Source organism: Aspergillus fumigatus, chromosome 5, assembly GCF_000002655.1.
Source record: "Aspergillus fumigatus Af293 chromosome 5, whole genome shotgun sequence".
Taxonomy (NCBI): Eukaryota; Fungi; Ascomycota; class Eurotiomycetes; order Eurotiales; family Aspergillaceae; genus Aspergillus; species Aspergillus fumigatus.
The window spans coordinates 1,372,286-1,392,243 of NC_007198.1; the positions used below are offsets into that span (position 1 = coordinate 1,372,286).

General features: G+C 51.3%; 6 protein-coding genes across 6 annotated transcripts; 2 read left to right on the forward strand and 4 right to left on the reverse strand.

Annotated features, from left to right (window-relative positions):
- Positions 1-1,285: 1,285 nt before the first annotated feature.
- Positions 1,286-5,783, reverse strand: AFUA_5G05870 (putative RNA polymerase II transcription elongation factor (Ctr9)). Its single transcript, XM_748952.2, has 2 exons — positions 4,570-5,783; positions 1,286-4,501 (listed from the first exon to the last, which is right to left on the reverse strand). Exons 1-2 carry the CDS (start codon positions 5,413-5,415, stop codon positions 1,760-1,762), a joined length of 3,588 nt encoding a protein of 1,195 aa, XP_754045.1. The 5' UTR covers positions 5,416-5,783; the 3' UTR covers positions 1,286-1,759.
- Positions 5,784-6,008: 225 nt separating this feature from the next.
- Positions 6,009-7,828, reverse strand: AFUA_5G05880 (lysophospholipid acyltransferase family protein). Its single transcript, XM_748951.2, has 2 exons — positions 6,580-7,828; positions 6,009-6,509 (listed from the first exon to the last, which is right to left on the reverse strand). The coding sequence occupies exons 1-2, from the start codon at positions 7,440-7,442 to the stop codon at positions 6,116-6,118; spliced, it is 1,257 nt and encodes a 418-aa protein (XP_754044.1). The 5' UTR covers positions 7,443-7,828; the 3' UTR covers positions 6,009-6,115.
- A 40-nt stretch (positions 7,829-7,868) lies between these two features.
- AFUA_5G05890 (NADH kinase POS5) lies at positions 7,869-10,329 on the forward strand. Its single transcript, XM_748950.2, has 4 exons — positions 7,869-8,148; positions 8,218-8,375; positions 8,438-8,552; positions 8,622-10,329. The coding sequence occupies exons 2-4, from the start codon at positions 8,228-8,230 to the stop codon at positions 9,667-9,669; spliced, it is 1,311 nt and encodes a 436-aa protein (XP_754043.2). The 5' UTR covers positions 7,869-8,148; positions 8,218-8,227; the 3' UTR covers positions 9,670-10,329.
- A 246-nt stretch (positions 10,330-10,575) lies between these two features.
- AFUA_5G05900 (serine/threonine protein kinase CLA4) lies at positions 10,576-14,512 on the forward strand. The gene is made up of 6 exons (XM_748949.2): positions 10,576-10,882; positions 10,938-11,057; positions 11,111-11,436; positions 11,533-13,531; positions 13,602-13,701; positions 13,758-14,512. The coding sequence occupies exons 4-6, from the start codon at positions 11,534-11,536 to the stop codon at positions 14,168-14,170; spliced, it is 2,511 nt and encodes an 836-aa protein (XP_754042.1). The 5' UTR covers positions 10,576-10,882; positions 10,938-11,057; positions 11,111-11,436; position 11,533; the 3' UTR covers positions 14,171-14,512.
- A 608-nt stretch (positions 14,513-15,120) lies between these two features.
- Positions 15,121-17,128, reverse strand: AFUA_5G05910 (uncharacterized protein; the record flags this gene model as incomplete). The annotated part of the gene is made up of 2 exons (XM_748948.1): positions 15,121-16,956; positions 17,063-17,128. The coding sequence occupies 2 exons, from the start codon at positions 17,126-17,128 to the stop codon at positions 15,121-15,123; spliced, it is 1,902 nt and encodes a 633-aa protein (XP_754041.1).
- A 448-nt stretch (positions 17,129-17,576) lies between these two features.
- On the reverse strand, positions 17,577-19,730 carry AFUA_5G05920 (glycine--tRNA ligase; the record flags this gene model as incomplete). Its single annotated transcript, XM_748947.1, has 2 exons — positions 17,577-17,960; positions 18,015-19,730. 2 exons carry the CDS (start codon positions 19,728-19,730, stop codon positions 17,577-17,579), a joined length of 2,100 nt encoding a protein of 699 aa, XP_754040.1.
- Positions 19,731-19,958: the final 228 nt, after the last annotated feature.

Consider the following 19,958-nt stretch of genomic DNA (forward strand, 5'->3'; position numbering starts at 1 on the left):
AAACAGAGTACGGAGTTCTCGTGGTCGGATCCATCGAGTACTCAAAGGATCATTGTGGAGGCATTGATTCGTTGGCTCATCATCCACATCGCCCCATTATTCCACTTCTTCCTCGACATGTCTAGACAACAGTTCCTCTTCTTCTCTATTCCACCATTTTCGGCCGTTGTCTTCCTTACCTGCACAACGGTGGAGACTTTCAGTGTGGTAATTATTGGAAATCCAATGAGCAGATCCTAGGATAGATAACCTGGTGAATTGAATCCACTGTGTTGGACTCATGGCTGACACAAGGCAATAAAAATCTCTCAGCAAAAAGTTATCACACCGCTGATATAAGCTAGTAACATAGAACACAATACATTACCAAACTACTAGTCGAAACAGACCCAGGTGGAATGGATAAGACAGGGATTGAGTCAAACATGCATGCATGGTGTAAGCATGCATCCTGGGTACCTACAGAACGAAAGGGAATGGAGAGTCAGTGCGGGAGAGACACCTGCAGTTCTGGCACGATGATTTCGAGGATTGTCTACGTACACGGCCTAGGCAGATGCCTTGATGTGCCTCTGGCTATTAGGATCCAGCTCGTAGTGTGTTGGCTATTTATATAGTACCTTACAATGGGGGTAGATGGTGGTCCTCAGGCACAAATTATCTATGTAGATTTACCAAAATCAGCTGATTCCAATGAACCCATTGCTCTGGTTCCAATGTTCCAAAACCATCTGGACAAAGGCTCCGATCCTCGATCAATCAGATCCCTCGAATCTCGATTAAATCCCTGTTTGTGCCTACCGGGGTAGTTGTGTAAATTTGCAACGGCAGCATCAGGCCATTGCGCTCCGACCGAGGACGAACGTGGATGAAACCGCCAACTGGTTTCCTCTCAGTCCTCACGTGAGGTGCAAGACTTCTCTGTACGGAGTTAGACTGTATTTGAACTCTGAAGTACTCCGTACCTTCTTAACTATCGTGGTTTGGTTGGACACTCAGAGGCTACTCTGTTCTCGGTAGCGTTTTTGCATCCTGCTTCACCACTGTCTCAGCGGGTAAACTTTTGGCCCTGGAACAAAATTCAGATCAAGAGCCCGTGTTTCACTTGCTTCGGCTCCTGAAGATCATTTTGCCTAGAATCTAAGAGTATTGATTCGGTATCACTAAAGTCTCAAATGAAAGTCTATCATCCCGTCCCACTTCTCCAACTATGCTGCTTTGAGTATATATGACGACTCGGTGGGCTCCCAGCTTCCTCGGTTCGTCTTTTGCCTGCTGGTTTATTATTCTTGGAAACTTGATGACCAGTATGGAAGGAAAACAGCGACGATCATCAATCATGTTGCTACTTCGTACAAGTTAACAATAACAGTAACAGACCAGCGATCATCATCTACAATTTTCGTCCGTCCATTTTTTCCTGCGCAGAACCAAACATAACAAGATACAAGAGGAGCAGTCGACGTCCCTCCCGAATTGTTTCTACGTTGCTAGTCAGATACTGACAGCTAAACGTCTGTTGTTATTATCATTCCTCCATCATCAGGCTAAAGCAGATCTCGCAGCTAGTATACACGCATCACGTAGGACTATCAACAAATACCCATTTGTCCCTGTCAGCCCGTCGCTTTCGTCCTCAACGCCAATTGACATCATAAGTCAATGAGATAAACGGACGAGCAACCGAGAAACTATATGAAAGAGATGCTTGAAATCTAAAACTACATGTACTGCCCGTAGACTTTCAATAACGGCCGGATTACTCCTCGTCGTCCTCCTTCATCTCCAAATCCTCCCCCCGGGGGCTTTCGTTAAACAACCCATCATCGTCGTCATCTTCTTGATTCTCATGCACCGGACCTGCTGATGCGGCTCCTTGCTCTTCTTCCTCGTCCTCATCATCTTCGTCCGCGATGCGACGGGTCACCTTGGCTCGGCGCCGCTGCACCACATCCTCGACATCATCAGCCCCGGTGTCCCGCATCTCTTGATCAGAATCACCCGCAGCAGCCTCGTGCACCTCATCCTCCACGTCCGAATCTTCCACAATCTCACTGCTTTTGTACTTGCTCTGCGCCTTGCCGCCGGACCGACGTTCCAGCCGTCTGCGCTTCTTCGGTGCCGCCTCACCCTCGCTGCCAGGCTCCCCGCTGACTGTCCGGCGAGATGTCTCCCCGTCACTAATGAAATCGTCTTCCGCCCTCTTCTTCTTGCGCTTTGACGATGTCTTCTTCCTCCGCCTCACTTTGTCGCCAGTCTCTGAATCGACCGTCATCTCCGCCTCCTCACGCGCCCTCTCCTCTTCTGCCCGTTGCTCAGCCAGTCGCTGGGCTTCCTCAATCATCCGCTGTCGTTCCTCCGCAAGCTTCTTCTTCCGTTCCTGCTCGGCTTCCTGTGCCTTCCGCACCTCTTCCTCCCGCTTGCGGATCTCCGCCTCTCGAGCCTCGCGCGCCTGCTGCAGCTTCGCCGCGTTCTTCTCCTCGTATTCCTTCTGGCTTTGCAGCGCACGTTCCAACTGTTTGATGATCGTCTTGCCCATGTTGGCGCGCTGCTCCAGCGCTCCGGCAGGATACGGCGGGTTCTTCACCTTGGCAATGCGTCCGAAGGTCTCGATAGCTTGGTGAAGCCCCTCGGCGGCTTCCTCAACGTCCTGCACCGTTTTCTGCGTCTCTGGTAAGCTGTACGCCAGCGATGCAATCTGGTTTTGCACGAAGGCAACATTGAACTCAAGATGGACCTGTGTGGGTGCAACGGCGTGGGCCCGTTTGGCATAATCCAGTGCCGTCTTCATAGCGGACAAGTTCATTTCTTGCTTGCCCTTGAGCAGCCACACTCGTCCGAGGCAAGCCAGAATCTGCGCATCGCGAGCACGATCTTTCGACAGCGCTGCCTCGTAGTGCTCAATCGACCGAGAGTATTGTCGGAGTTCGGCATAGACATGGCCCAGATTCAGGTAAACGCTGGGGTCCCTTAGTGTATCTCGCACTTTGGAGAAGATGTGTACGGCAGCGGCGTGGTCTTTCCTATCGTCGACGAGCGCAATAGCAATACCCTGCGCTGCATAGGCATTCTTGGGATCTAGTTGCAACGCTTTGTCGAAGAATTCGACGGCCCTCTCGTACATCTTGCGGCGTTTCTCCTTATCCTGGTCGGTATCGCGCCGCATATCTCGCGCTGTCGCCAAGTGAACATTGCCCATCCCGGTCAAAGAGTAGCGGTCATGCTTGTCAAAGTACTGCAGGGTATGTTTGTAATGCCGCTGCTCGTGGTCCTCGGCGAGGTTCGCCGCCCGCTTCTTGGACTTGCTCAGGTACCACCCAAAAAGAGCGCGTACCTCCAGATTCGTCGAGTCTGCTTCGTAGAGTTTGGCCATCTTCTTCGGCCCTTCATCCGTAGGGCTCTGCCGAAGAGCAATATACGTGAGTCTCGCATTGGCTTCCGTGTAGTCGGCATGACGTTCAAGCAGGCCTTCGTAAACTTTCTTGGCCTCGTCTTGCATGTTGGAGGCTTCGTATGCACGACCCAGATTGTAACTAATGGTCGTTACAAGGGCATCTGTGTCAAGCTGCGCCTCCTTCTCCTGTGATCGAACGCAGGCATTCAAAGCTGCCTGGAATAACGTTCTCGCCTGTTCCACCTTGTCAGCCTGGTACATAAAGCAGCCCATATTATTGAGAAGTTGAGGAGGAAGGTTTGTTCGGAGGACGGCTTTGAGTTCTTCTTCGTCCTTAATACCCTCCGGATGTTCTTCTTCGGCAATTTCAGCCAGTTGCATTTCTTCCAACTGAGTCAGGCATTGCATGCTCTTCTCCGGGGCGACCTGCTCATAGAGCCGAGATAGGTACACCAAGACTGACTCATCAGGAGAGACCTTCTTGGCTTCGTCCTTCCACAGGCTACGGACCGATTCCAGCAGGCTGATGGCCTTCTTAGCTTCCGCCGACTTGTCCTCTTTGCTACCGCTGGCCTGGGCAGCAAAGACCTCCTCGGCATGAAGAGCCCCAAGTAAAATCATACATTCGGGGTTCTTGGTTTGCTGAATGATCTTTTCCAACCGGAATTTGGCGTCGTCGTAGTTTTGGTTGGACACCTGCATCTGCACCGTACCGAACTTTGCAGGAAGATATCCTTTGTCGCCGCCACCGCGCGCTTGATCGGCGCGGCTGTAGTACTCCGCAGCGCGGGCAAGGTCACCTTCGTAGTGAGCTTTGCGTCCCAGGAGATACCAGCCGTCACTGGCAATCGCCATTACATCAGTATGCTCGATAGCTTTCCGCGCCAGTGTCTCAACGGTGGAGTAGGATTTTCTCAATAGGAAGTAGCTGCCAAAGAGTGCACATGTCATGGGGTCTTCCTTGTCCAATTTGAAGGCTTTCTGCGTGTACTGAGTCATGGCCACCTTGTACAACGAGCCGAAGGCAGGATCTGTCGTCGCGTGTCGCGAGCTGTCATAAAGGTAGTAAACGGCCAGCAGGATGTTGGCAACCTTGGAGTCAGGATTCTGTAGGATAGAAAAAAAAACACATCAGCAATGCTCTATGAAACCCCCAATAACCTTGCATAACTCACCACTGCCAGCGCTCGCTCCCAAGCAACCTTTGCCTGATCCTTGAAGCCCAATTGCCATAAGCAGCATCCGATACCGATTCGAGGATCAGGATCTGTCAGACCAGGCATTTTCATCAGAACCTTCTGATACCCCTCTAGCGCCTCCGCATACCTGCCCAGCAAGTATTGCGCTCTGGAACGTCCCAGGATCGCCATCACATTCCGACCTCCAAACGCCTTTGACGATTCTTCGAAGCACTTGAGCGCCTGTCGCAGCGACTCCACTCTCTCAGATGTATCAACTGATCCTGGTCGGACCGGTCTTGGTGGGTGCAAGGATGCCCGCAAAAGGCACAGAACGCCTCGGGCGAGGAACAAAGGAGGGAAAGCAGGGTTCAGTCGCGACGCCTCATTCAGCGTCGATGTCGCGAGCTGGAGGTAATAGTCTTTGGTCTTGGCTTCTGTATACAGTTCCCCTTCCGAAGCAACTCGAGGCGCCTGTCGGCTCTTCAGCATCAACAGCCAACAGACCCAGCCCAACAGACCCAGTTTCTCTTTGGCGGCCCCGTGACCGACCGAAGCCAGGCCTTTATTGAGGATGTCGATCGCATGATCAAGCTGCTTCTGCTTGGCATACGCCAGCGCGATAATCACCCAGAAATTCTTCGCGGCTTTCTCGTTCTCCAGAAGGGTACACAGCTCTGTAGGGTCGTCCGGTAAGCCTTCCAAACTGACTTCGACTTCGCTGTCAAGGGTCGACGCGGGAATATCAATCGCAGAGGGTATGTCAGAAAAGCGAAGATTGACCTGAGAGCTGGCGCTTGGGAATGAATTGCCATTGACGTAACCGTTTTCTAACGACGTCATGATGCTTTTCTAGGATGAATGGGATACGTGCTGTCCTTTGCAAACGTCTCCGAGATGGGACAGTAGGAGACAGTAGGAGGAAACACGGAGAGATGCGACTGTTCGGATTTGAGCTGAGAGGTGAGTTTGTGGCAAAGCTCAAGTCATGATCATTTTAGGCAAGAATATCTGATAGATGTTTCGGATATTGAAACAATGAAAGATGGAGAGGCTTTTTGTGCTGGACGCGAATAAGAAAGCAGCTCGTGTGTTGAAGCTTTGGAGACCATAGAACCAGATCTGCGGCTGCTGAGGCGGAACAATCTATGTCGGAGCCTGAGGCATCCAGTAAAGGAAGTGGCTAGTGCATCAAGTAGCACCCGCCACAGTTTATTATCGGCTTGACCAGAATAACACATCCAAAGAAGTGACATTGAATGAGTCCATGTTGATCGTCGGCGTGTTATTTTCAATCACAATTTTCCTCCAAAACTTGGTCTCTCGTTCGGACGTGTGCGTTAAATGCCGGGCCGTATCTCAACAATTATGCGCCCTGAGATCAACTACAACCATAGAAATATTTAGTCCTCGCATGCCGTTGCAACCTCCCGCCATTTTTCATCAATCTATGATATCATTTCGTTTATCATCTCATGCCCATAAGAATATTAGCAATATAGTTATTGATAAGCTAGCACCGCCCAGAAGATTCGAGGTCGTTCTAGTCCCATAGCCCAAAAACCTTGGGCAATCTGCAAAGCACCGCCATGCCTGTTAGTACCATGAAAATCCGCCCAAGCTCCGTCCAGTGATGTAGCCGGACATGAGTTTCTACAAAGCCCTTAGAGGCAGCCTCTATCTGTACATCGGACACATTCCCAGCGTCAATACTGCCAGCTAGGGCAGTTGGGAACCTCCCAGTTTCAAAAAATTCGTCAAGTAGCTCGTCCTTTTCCGTCCAGCGCGCCCTGAGCCAGCTATCGAATTCCTTTTGGTCATCCAAAGGAATATCGGACATAGCGAATCGTCTCCAGTACATGTTGACCGAGGTCGGAGGCCTTCCCTGTAGATATGTGGATCGGAGAGTAAAGTACTTGTCGGGGTAACTGCCTTTCCTACAGTTGGTAAAAGGAAGATGTCAGTCAATCAACGTGCCGTGATCACGGAACCTCTTCTGGAACTCACGGCGGCCCTTCGTACGCAACGCTGCAGTCATATACCCAATCGACAGTTCCTTTCAGCTGCTGTAGGCAGAATAGTAGACCGGTCGACCGAGGAAGAAGCTCATGTTTCAGAGGCGGTAGCCCCTGCTTCCGGCCGTATTCATCGCTCCTTCGTTTCGTATTTGGCGACAGGTTGGTGCCTTCTGGGAAAATCAGGAGCCACATGGGGTCATATTGCGGGGATTCGGATTCGGAACCAGACGTTTGGGTCTTGAGTTTTTCCAAACGATGTTGTAGGCGAGGTTTGTCGGACAGCCATTTACGAGCCATGAAAATGAAACCGTAGAATGTCATACCCTGCCCAATGATTGGAATATACTTGAGGGATTCCTTGAGAATGATAAAGATGCGGCCATGCATTTGGTTCGTGTAAGCGATCCACCAAAGATAGATCCAGTCGGTGTAAACCTGGTGGTTGGCAATCAAGACTAGACGCTCGGGAAACTGGGTCTTGAGTCGTCCATCCTTACACAGGTGAATCTGACCTCGCACACTTTCGTCCCCACTGACGCGTACATATGTTGGACAGCCCCATTCTGTCAGGGCTGTTATAACCAAGCCAAATGATTGTTTCGTCAGAGCCATGTAACTATAATAATAGTCCTTGTTTATGAAATAAAGCGGAGACCCGATCAACTGGGTCGTAAAAATAATGATACAGCAGCAATTGAACCATGTTGCAAGTAACAAGGAACGAAGGAGCTGCATAGGAATGCCGTGCTTGAGGCGCGGCTCGGCGTCTTTGGAGCCTTGAGGCTTCTCAACCATGTTATCACCTTTTAGGCCAGGTGCCGGCTTTCGCTGACGAAGCTCTGGAGAGTCCATGACGAGCAGGTATAACCCTCGTGAAGCTGTCTTAGAACCTCGGTAGTCGAAATCGAACGATCGAGATAAAGTCTGTGAAAATGAAGTCGGTGAACTCGCCCTCGTACGCAGCACACTACCAGTCGAAGCACTGAGGGATCAGGTAAAAATAAGCAATGTCTCGTTGCCTAAAGCTGTGTGGGCGACACGAGATGTCGCAAGGGGAGAACTTGAGGAGGAAATGAAGATGAGGAAAGGAATATCAAGCCATGCTGTGAGCAGTGGAGATGAAAAGAGAGAAAGAGACCGGAATTGGAACAACAACAATCATGTGCACACCACGGTTGCTGGCGGGCACGAGCAAGCGAATAATGGATGAAGTGTCTTGTGATAACCAGCGGGTAGACAAACTTACTCACCTTAGGCAATGAAGCACCACCCTGGCACAGGAAGAGTGACGTAGGCAAAGGCGGTCAGGGGGATGGCCGATTATTTTGGGTCACCACCGTTGTTTTTGAAACCTCTATCGAATGGATGATCTATTTAATCGTTATCCAAATTTTCTCTTGATCGCCAACAAAATATTTGCTTCGTCTGTCTTAGAGAGCAATGAGAAAGCTACTGTAAGCATTGAGAGTGTCCTTGAAATAGAAGAAATACCCCAAACATCCTAGACGGCGTGACTCACGAAGACCGGGTCAGAAAATGGACAGAAATAATTCGTAATGTGAGTCGATGCATCATGGAATCAAGATGAAGGAGGAATCTGGGGCTAATGAAAAGCTGTGCCAGCCAGTGCTTCTATAATGCAAGTGGCTATGATTAAATCTCGACCCGCCAGATTGGGATTCGGGCGACGGATTCTGTGCACGAGAAGTTTCTCGGCTTCTTCGTATTTGCAAGAGGTTAGAGATATCCGAACGCTACCGCAACGTATCGTACCCAAATATGAAGGTATGCGCCGCCTTGTACCGTTGGTTCGGGCATGCTGGGTGAAGATCGCTGACTGCTGTTAGAATCTCGAGAGGGCGACCTGCTTACGCTTCGGTGGCCGGAGCCTCCAAGGAATATTCTCGTTGTCAAGAAAGATTGTGCTCCAGCGGTGACGGAATCGCTGGTTGAATTTGCTGCGTATGAAACACCAGATGAATGATGTAACCTAGGAAGGGCCTTTACTAACTCAATCTCTGGAGAGTCCAGCCACACAAGGTCGACCTATCCATCAATTGCCATCATCCTCGAACGAAAGACTGCCGAGGAAATTCACTCTTCGCTTCCTTTCCCGGTCTACTCAACATTTCCAGATAATGACCCATCCGCATTACATGATAAAGTGGACATGACGGTCACCCTCGGGGGGGATGGGACAATCCTACGAGCATCTTCCCTGTTCGCCACGTGCGTTGATGTACCTCCCATGTTGTCATTCAGTATGGGAACACTGGGGTTTCTAAGCGAATGGAAATTTGCCGAATACAAGCGCGCTTTTCGTGAAGTATTTATGTCTGGGGCGGGTGCCGGAGATCGGGCACCGATTCTAGAGGACCAGATGGAAGACGGGACCGGGCCAACAGGATGGTCTTCGGTTCGTGGAAAATCTATGGGTTCGTCCAGGGGAGCTCGAATTCTGATGCGCAACCGTCTAAAGGTCGGGCTTTTCACAGCTGATGGCAAACCAATTCAAGTACGTGGAAACATCCCTGCTGCACAGGATCAGCTGGGTACGCAGGGGGTGTATGTTATGAACGAAGTGCTTCTACATCGCGGCAAGGAGCCGCATCTAGCTGTGGTTGATGTATATGTCGGAGGCCGGTTTCTGACGGAAGCAGTGGCAGACGGGATGATCATCTCAACGCCTACGGGCAGTACGGCTTACAGCTTAAGCAGTGGGGGGAGCATTGTCCATCCCCTGGTACCAGCGGTGCTTTTGACGCCTATTTGTGCCCGGAGCCTCAGCTTCCGGCCTCTGGTTCTGCCTGCAAGCACGCCAATAACGCTTCGACTGAGTGAGAAAAATCGGGGCCGGGAGCTAGAGGTCAGCATTGACGGAGTCAATCTGGGACAGGGGATGACTGTGGGCACAGAAGCTCGCGTGTGGAATGAGGAGATGCGGCATGGCAAGAACGAGTGGCATGGCGGCGTGCCATGCGTGATGCGGAAGGTCACAGGCGCTGAAGCGCATGATGGCTGGGTGGGAGGACTGAATGGACTACTGAAGTTCAATTACCCGTTTGGAGAGGAGCACTGATGTTATATCCTCCACAATTCATCTCCAGTGGGTATGAGTATACTCAGTACATACAGACACATATTCGGGCTAAAGAGACGGAGTCCAATAGGTATTCGTAATTTCTTGATCCAGAATAATTTCATACCTAGTAATCACCATTATTGTTTACTCCGCAGGTTATCGTCAGTTCGGCTCTCAGTTGCAACAGAAAAGTGGGTCGATCCATGAACACTATAGAAGATTTCTGGATACTCCTGATTATGAGCCGTGGGTCCAGGACTCGGCTCGACGTGGGCACTGTTTAGATAGTTTCGCACTGGAACCGGGAGAGAGTTCGAGACCTTCGGTGGAGTACTCCGTACTCGAGATACTTACTGACTTATCTAGCACACGGCATCTGGGGAGGGTTAAGGATCCTGTCGATCCATTATTATTCTTTTTGTCACATCGTTGAAGGGTAACTGTGAAGTGTGAACAGCAATTAAGTAGAAAGAGCAGAACAATAACCATTCTAACTTAGAAACCAGTTCTCTGTTGCAGTACACCTCTCGTGCCAAATAAACCGACTATGACTGGTTTCATCAATTAAACTGATTCAACCATCAAAGTAACAATAAAAGGCAGGATAATCGTGGTAATGCTATCATCTACGGAGTGTCCCGCCCTCGTGGAGTTGACCGGGGGGAACATCCCAAAACGAACCATTCATCAAACCTTGCATCCAATTCTATCTCTCAGGAGAGAATGGCAATTATCTCAGACAGCCTTGGAGATATCTAACGTTGACGAAGATTACTTATGAAGTACCTAGATATCTGTTACAGCCAGAGAGGGATAGCAATAATGGCAGGTACCCAGATGTTGAACCATGGCAGTCTTGTATCCCATACAAGCATTCTAGAAGCCAGAAAAAATCAATGGATAGTTGATCATGATGGTTCTTAACTAGATCGATATTGTTGCAAGATGAAACTTCACTACTAGGTAGTTTCTACTAAATCCTACTTCCAACGCCTGACTGCTTAGCAGCAGAGTATGAATCCCTTTCCAAATCAATATTATTAACACCTCCTTGTTCGTGTCTTCCCCACTCTCTCTCTTCTTCCTCCCTGTCAACTCTCCTCTCTCCCTCTCTCACTTACTTCCTCACTGCCTCACTCTACTTCTTTTCCTCCCCACTTGTGAAGTATTTCCTGAAACTTTTCCCCCCTCTGTTCTCTTCGCTGTTGCTGTGAGATTCTACTCTCTCTGATCCATCACGTCTTCTTGTTAACAACCAATACTAGTCCCAGCCGTGGCTCGCTAAGCGCTCACCGTGTCCCGTCCCCAGATTTAAGCGGCACTCCCACTTGGAGCTTCCTCGCCCACGCGAGGGCTCTGCTGGTCAGAGGCGGAAAGGGAATAAGGTAAGATTTTCTTCGAAGCCAACAGCGGAACTTCGCGCAAACTTTTATTGCAGACAATCCTCTCTGTCTCCTCTGACTGTCCTCCAACCCCTGTGCGACTCTCTGGTGAAGGATCACCGCCCCTGGCCGAAGGTCTCAAAGCGGGGTGTCATTCCACCCTTTTTTTCTTTTGGCAGAGTCGCTCGGGGCTTGTATGCGGGCAATACTGGTGTAGTAGCGTCTTGCTAACACTACTTGTTTTGCTACTTCTAGGGGAGCATTGTGGTGTCTGTTCCCGTTGCGTGTTGATTTCCCTCGTCTCGGCCTTTTATCAACGGAACCCCTGAAGCTACTGTTTCCGCATTTTCATTGTCCTCCACAGCATCTCGTCGACTACAACGTAGGTTGAGCGCTTCTTCATCTGACCATGCAGTGCATATCCTTCTTGGGGTTTGATTGGTCTCAATTCCAGAACTTTGACTGACCTCTGTCGCAGTATGTATTCCGCCGACCAATTCATGAACCCTGGGCCCGCTCCGCGCCCCCCTACCGACCGTCCAAAGCTCTCACTCCCTTCGAATCCCTCCGGCGTAGCCACTTCATTCAGTCAAATGAGTCTCAATTCTCCAAGTACTCCTGGATCTGCCAATCTGTCACTATTTCCCAACACTAGCAGCCCGTCCCTCTCACAGACCAAGACAAACCAGACCGGCCAGGGGGGCGTTGCCGTCGTGAAAGAGGGCTATGTGCGCTGCAAAGAAGACAAGTTTTTGGCTACTTGGAATCAGAGATACCTCATTCTGCGCGAGTTCCGCCTCGATTTCTTGAAGAATGAGACTGGGAAGGTGGTCCTCTCCATCCCACTCAACACTGTTACCAGCGTGTCCCGTTCCGAGGACACTCGGATGGCTTTTGAGATCATTCGTTTGGCCAATGCAAAGGATGCCGCGTCCAAGTCGTCCTTGATCACTCGCGACGTGCCCACCAAAACCATTACCTGCGAAGTCAAAAGTGACGATGAGATCTATGAATGGATTGACAAAATCTACGAGCGTTGCCCTGGCATGGGAGGTGTGAGCAATCCAACAAATTTCAGCCACCGTGTCCATGTCGGCTTTGATCCGCAAACCGGCGCCTTTGTCGGCTTACCCCCTGAGTGGGAGAAGCTGCTGACCGCGTCGGCCATCACCAAGGAGGACTATAAGAAGAACCCTCAGGCGGTGATTGAGGTTCTAGAGTTCTACTCCGATATCAAGATGCGCGAACAGAACCCGCAGTACTACGCTGGATTGGCCGGTCCTCCGTCCGGTCAGCAGTCGAAGTCCAACAACAACAACAACAACAACTCGGTAGGCAGCTTGATTGCTCCTCCGAGGCCGCCGCCTCCTGGCCCTGCTCAGCGTTTAGACAACGGTCACTCGCAGACGAGTCGCTCGGCAAATTCGTCACCTTCGCAGAGGGCGGAGTCTGATCGTGCTTTGGACCAGCAGCAGCAGCTCGAGAGAATGAAGGAGATGGCAGAACAGGAGCGTCGACGCGTGGAAGACGAGACCCGCCGGGCTCGTCAGCGCGAAGATGAACAGAACAAACTTGATCAGGAAGCGTACAATGCCTCCATCCCTAAGACTCGTGTTCCCCTGGCCAAGCAGGAGCTTGGCGGTTACGGCGGCGACGCCTCGATGGCTGATCGCTACAAGCCAAGCCGTCCCGCACCGCAAGCCCCGGGCTCGACTCGTCAAGATCCTTCTCGTCAATTGACTGCTCAGCGCCCAGCTCCCGCTCCCCCTACTACTTCCAGCAATGGCAGCGCAAAGAATTCGCCCAACGCTCGTTACGCTCCAAATGATCCACGTTCTCAGGCGGCTCGCGCCCAAGGCAATGGCACCAAAACGGCACAGGGACCCCCTCCATCCAAGCTTCCCGCGCCCGTGCAGGCTGTGAAACCGTTGAACATTGCGAACAAGCAGACGACACAAAAAGGCAATGTTCCGGACAGTGTTCGTCAGGCCGAAGCTGCACTGACCAAGAAGGCTGAACCACGCCACAAGGAGGTCCGCATGTCGGCAATGTCTGAAAATGAGGTCATGGATCGACTGAGGTCCGTTGTCTCCAAGGATAATCCGAACGAGTCATACAGCAAGCAACGAAAGATTGGACAAGGAGCGTCAGGGTCGGTGTATGTCGCGCGTGTTAAGGAGCACGCTGTCTCCCCTGTCGCACGGGAGCTCTACCGGCAATATGGCCCACGGTGTCAGGTTGCTATCAAACAGATGGACCTGCGCAGCCAGCCTCGCAAAGAGCTTATTGTCAATGAGATTATCGTTATGAAGGACAGCCAGCATGCGAATATCGTCAACTTTCTAGATTCGTTCTTGCAGGAACAGAGTAATGAGCTCTGGGTTGTGATGGAGTTCATGGAGGGGGGCGCCCTCACGGATGTTATCGACAACAACCCCGTTATTCAAGAAGATCAAATTGCGACAATCTGTGCCGAGGTATGTTCATAGTTCAAATGTGCAAAAAATATCTGAACGGGAGTTGCTGGGATGCTGACTGTGTACCCAGACTTGCAAGGGTCTGGCCCACCTTCATGGTCAGAATATTATCCATCGTGATATCAAGAGTGATAATGTCCTTCTGGATCGCGCTGGTCATGTCAAGATTAGTAAGTCTGCTCAGCGGCTTGGATCTTGCCCAGACTAACTGATTTGACCCTTGCAGCTGATTTCGGTTTCTGCGCCAAACTTACGGAATCAAAGAGCAAACGTGCAACAATGGTCGGTACTCCTTACTGGATGGCACCGGAAGTCGTCAAGCAGAAGGAATACGGGCCCAAAGTCGATTGTTGGTCATTGGGAATCATGGCCATTGAGATGATTGAGTCCGAGCCCCCCTATCTGAATGAGGAGCCACTGAAGGCGTTGTACCTGATCGCCACGAACGGAACTCCACGCTTGAAGAAGCCCGAAAAGCTGAGTAGGGAGCTCAAATCCTTCCTCAGTGTCTGCCTCTGTGTCGATGTCAACAGCCGCGCGACCGCCGACGAACTCTTAGAACATGACTTCCTCAAGACAGGCTGCAGCCTGGCAAGCCTAGCTGAACTTCTTCGTTGGAAGAAGAACAGCGGCCAGTGATTGATTCTTTGCACAATCCACTGTGCCAGCTTCACTCACGCTGGCACGTGTGAAAGCATTCATGCTTCTTGTTTTTGCTTCACAATTTATCCACTAGATCTTGTCCTGCACACATATGGGTCTCATTTACACGCTCCAGCTTGATTCTGATACTTCCTTACGACCTGCATTACCCATCAGATTACACGTGTGATATCCGAGCTGCAGAGCTTCATTTTTCCATTGCAGGCCTGGCGTATTACTCGGCGTTCACGTTTGGTATTTCTTTTTCGGAGCCATCCATCATCCTTTCTACCCCGTTGGGTCTCATATTGTCTCGGTGGTTTCGCTGTATTGGCTTGAGTAAGTCTATTTTTGACCATGCCGCCGGCCTCTTTTGTACGACGCGGCGCGAATATTAGTCTCCAGTGCTGACAAAGGAAAACAGCATAGGGAAACGTTCTTTCGTCCGCCAGCTGAGGGATCAGTGGTTTGAGAGAAGAGAAGAATAATGAGGGAAGTGGAAAAAATGAGTTGGGAACAAGACACATTGGTTGTTTGAGACGCTGGCTACGGATACTCTTTGTTGCGCATGTGTACTTCATTACATGCATGTTTCTATGCTTCTGATCCATGAGTGACGATGAAAATTTCTGTTAATATCAAGCGAGTTTCTCTTAGGGAGTATGAAGTCCATAGATGGATATAGTATGCATCTCATAATAACAAGTCTCGCATCCAGCCATGGCGCGTGTGGGAGTATTTCCTGACTAAACGGCAGGATTGAGATAGTACTGCTCGATTTCTATAGGAATCTTTATGCGTTTAGATTCGACCATCCAAATGGTCTATACATATTAAGAGTCATGTGTCAAACTTGAACATTTCATAATATAACGTGATGTCACAGGTCATGATCTTGCACCATGCCAACCAAATACGATCATCAATCTCTTGATATTCATCCACCACTAAGATTGAAGCTCAGCTTGCACTTGACTACCCAGAAAGGCAGAGCATTCGCCGAACAATACACCTTGGAGGATCGTCTCCCCCTCTTCGAGAGCCCAGTACCCAGCATCGATCAAGCGCTGCTTCCAGGCAGAACGCTCCTCCTCGTCGAGGTCATCCCAGGATCGGGATGGCTGCTCTTCTACCTCTTCAGGAGATGACGAAGATGAGCGGGAGGAATGAGCGTCAGAGCTCTCGATGTAGATGTTGTTGGATTCAGGCAGACATCGGACAAAGACCGAGTTAGCTGGAGTCGTTGCATCAGCGTCCGGGGCCACATCGGCATCGTTGGCCCCGGCGGCATGACGGGCATGAAGGAGATCTCGGAGGGTCTGCTTTGGGGAATCGGTATGGGCCGAGAGCGCGGATGCGGTTGGGAGAGGGTGAGGCGGGAGGGGGTGGTACGGGCGCGCAATGGCCGCGCGGATATCCGGGGGAAGCCACGCGGAGGCCCCCAGGTACGGGGGCATGAGGCCTCTGATCTCCGTGAAGGCCTGGAGGAGGATGCAGACGGTGATAATGGAGAGCAGGGCTGCAAAGCCGCTGGCGAAGTTGGTCCAGATCTCCGACTCGCCGGGCATGACCAGCACGTACCGTGGGGTGCGGCTGGAGGGCGGTGATGGGGCGAGCGGGAAGGTGTGCACGACAACCGTGTTGCCCATGCTGATCGAGGCCAGCTTGACATATTGAGGAGGGGTCTCTGGCGTGACGGGATGCGCCGGGGGGATGAAGTTTGAGAAGCAGATCTTGGTCATCGAGAACGGGTGGACGTCTCGTAGGGTTGTATACGGCCGGAGTTTGCCGTAGCCCTTTCTTGCACTGAACTCAACTGCCAAGACCTCGATGGACTGGTCGCTACCAGATACCGCAATAATGGTCTGCTGCTGGCCATCTGGATTCGTTCCTAAACCACAAGTGTCCAGACCTAGCCCGATCTTCATTGATTTGCGCAGCTTCTTGCGCCTTACAATGACCCCGGAAGGCTTATCTTTCGAAAACGGCCGTAAATTTAGAATCAAAAGCTCGCAACCGCTTCGGTTTGGTGCATTCTGGAGAAGCAACAGTGTTGTGGGGGAGAGGAAACGCAGCGCTCGAAACTTAGGCCTTGTCCTCAGTCCCTTTTCGGGCAGAGGTGTGCTGTAGACGCACTGCACATCTGGAGCGGTGTTTGACCTTGTCTGTAATGTTATTTCACAAATAAAAACGTCATTCCCGTTGGTGTAGGCCACTTTGTATTTCCTATCGTCCTCCAGGTCGATGATATCCACATCCTCAGCTTCCTCCTCACTGTTCAGGCGAATCCTCCCAATGACATCAGCCTCGGTCGGCGTGGGAGTGACTTTGAAGAATACGATTTCCCCCGCAGGAGCTAGCCCGGTCGCAATGGCACCTACTCTGGGAGCGTCCCCATCTTTCCATGGGGATAGTCGCAATATCCTCTGATAGGTATCGGAGCCAGCCTTGGATGCCTTGGACTCCTTTGTCCGAAACAGTGACACACGTGCTAGTGCTCTAGTCTTTCCTGGACGGGGATTCTCTTTGACTGTCTTTGCTTCTTCTCCGGAAGTGTTCGCCAACCTTCTTTTCCGCGGGGGATAGTCGATCTGGAAGGATCTCAAATGTTCATTGTTGTTCCTCTTCTGCTCGGCCACGGAGCTGTTGATACCGGCCAGGGCAATGACCGATTCATCACTCGCTTGCGCAGCGGCTAGCGAAGTAACGGAATCCTCATCGCGAGAAAGTTCAATATCGACTACCTCCAAGATTTCGTTGCGTTTTGAAGTGTCCAACAGCGCCTGTGTTCCAAGTCGGCTCTCAAAATTAGCGTATGCCTTGGTATAGAAGAATCAACGTCACGATGTGTGCGGATCGCATGATCCTAGTAGTAGAGTATAGGGGAACTTGCAATTTTATTTCCAACGCCACTACGTCCTTCACCTCCACCGCCTCCAACGAGCAAGAAGCCATGGTTGCGCGGATCGAAATCGGCCGCGAAGAGGGGACAAGACAGAGTCAACTTGGCCGAGGGAATAGCCGGTGCCATAGTGGAAGGACGGAGTGGCCGCCTAGCTATGTAACTCAGAACACACCAGCGACAGCCGCGAAGAAGCAAAATAACCAAATAGCGGCGGACGTGAGGTGTTGAAGGGGAGAAAGCTGTCTGCGCAAGTTGGCCAGCTGGAGTGCTGCAATGACGCGGGTGTTGGCTCACTTTCCGCTCCAGGTTCTTGGCAAAATATCAGGGGACTACGAAAACGACTGCGCGAGTATTTACCTGGGCTCGATACTTTAGATAATATTACGGCGCTCATCGAGTGTCTTGAAAATTGCGCAAATAGTGAACATTGCAAGTGAGAAGTTGGTATTTATCATCTCTCCCTGACTTCCCCTTTACATGGACCATGTCTCTACGGGTCTAATCAACCTCCTGACCAGTAAATTCAGGAAGTTCTTTGCGAATATCTTCCCATGTCTTCTCGCCGTCCACCAGGGACTTAATCGCCTGTAGAATCTCATCCTCGCTGGCACGGACCTGCTTGGTTGTGTCACGGTCACGCAAAGTGAAGGTGTTGTCCTTCACCGACTGAAAGTCAACCGTGATGCCGAAAGGTGTGCCCAGTTCGTCATTACGCGCATAGCGCTTACCGATGCTGGCCGAGGAGTCATCGACACGGTTGGAGATACCCATGCGCCGCAACTTGGTCATCAACTGCTGCAGGAGGGGGCGGAAGGATGCGTGTGTCGAGAGAGGAACAATCAGAACCTTGGTGGGAGCGATTGCAGGCGGGAAGGAGAGGACCTAAGTGCAAAGTTAGCGGTGTCCAACGCACCTTGAGGATATAGGGATACGTACACCACGGGCTTCATCTTCTTCACGAGCCCAGTAGACATGCTCAATCATGCTGTACAGGATTCTACCAATGCCAAACGAAGGCTCGATAACATTCGGTGTGTACTCGCGAACGTTCTCCACGCGAGTGCGTTTCTCGATCTTGACGATGTCCTGGTCAAGCTCCACCTTACCAGAGCCAACACCTTCGACATCCACCTCAATCTTGCCATTCTTCTCCAGATCAATGGCCAACTTCTCGCGGAGCTCCTGAGAAAGGGCCTCGACGGCAGCCGCGACAGCCTTGCCGTCCTTCTTGAAACGAGGTCCGAACTTCTTCTTGTCCAGATCAACCTGCCACTCCTCGATCTTCAAAGGCTCGGCCCGGGGCTCGCGGACAACAAGAGGTGCACCGGTCTTGTTCTTGTGCACTGTCAGGTCGTAGGCGCTCCGATCAGCGCAGCCAACACATTCAATCCATCCGTAGCTGGTCAGCAATTCCGCATCCCAACAATCAGCGGCGTAGTGGGCCATCTCGTTAGCCATGTGCTGGCGGAAGCGGAGCTTGTTCGGGTCAACGCCGAGCTTGAGAAGGAACAGCTGGATACGGGCAATGAAGTATCCAAGTGTCTCATTGTCGACCATACCGGTCTCAACCGCCTTACCAATGGTCATCTTCTCAGTTTTGGTGCATCCAGAGAGCTGAACGTTACGGTTGAGGAAAGCCATTTCAATATCCTTAACTTCCTCGAACCGGTGATGCTTCTTGCCACCCTCCGGGTCCACGTAATGTTCAATCTCAGCCATGAGGAACTCACGGACGCGCAACAGTCCCGCGCGAGGCGAAATCTCGTTGCGGAAAGACTTGCCGATGGAGGCCGATGCGAAAGGCATGGATTGTTGATTGAACTCCAGCAGCTTCTGGAAGTTCAGGAACTGACCCTGAGCGGTTTCAGGCCGCAGGTAACCCGGCATGTTGCTGCTGGGGCCAATTGAGGTCTGGAACATGAGGTTGAAAGCGACGGGAGGAAGGAGGTTGCCATCGGTCGTCGGGTTTCTGATGTCGTGTTTGGCGATGATCTCTTCCAACTGAGTGCCATCGAAGTTATCAATTTGCGCCAAAATCTCCTCGTATTCCTTGACGAGGGCATCATCAAGTTTGACTGCCTTTGCGTCCTTAGCCTTCTTCTTCTTCTTTGCTTCCTTTTCCTCATCCACGACCACCTTCTGGCCACGCGCCTCCTTGTCGCCCTTCAAGCGAGCCTCGAGAACTTCCTCTACCAAGTGATCTGCGCGGAAGATTTCTCCAGTCTTGGGGTCCTTGCACATCCAATCGGCGAACTTGTCGACGTGTCCGCTGGTCTTCAAAACCTCATGCGGGGTGAGCATGGTGCAGTCCACTTCCAGCATGTCTTCCTCCAGCACGAAATGCTTGCGCCACAGGTCAACAATGTTGTTCAGCAGGGCGGTACCGGGGGGGCCGTAGTCGTAGAGGCCGGAAACACCTCCGTAGATGTCGAAAGACGGGGTGTAGAAAAGCCGGCGCCGGAGCATTGAGTCCAAGACCGTGCGGTCAACGACCTTCCCGGTCTTTGTGTTTACGGTCGCCATCGTGAGCTGATTCTTCTTGGAAGCCTGGACAGCCTGGAGTGCGGCAGTGGTGTGGAAAAAGCTTCTGGCGGGGCTACAGAGAGGAATTTGGCGGGGAAGAGAGAGTCGAAGAAATGGCAATTGAGTCATCCACCACGTGAGTCGACCCCCAGAACCAACGAACCTGAGGAACGACGGTAATGAAAGACAAGGGGAGCTGGTAGGTAAGAGATGAAACGAACGTGAGTTAGAAAAATCAAAAATCTCCCCTTTCCCTTGATTTTCTTCTTATTCTACTCAGTTTTCAAGGGTAGAATCACGTTGCCGCAATAGGCAATTCTGGGCTATCTGGTCAAACCCTCCGCCGGCGAAACATTT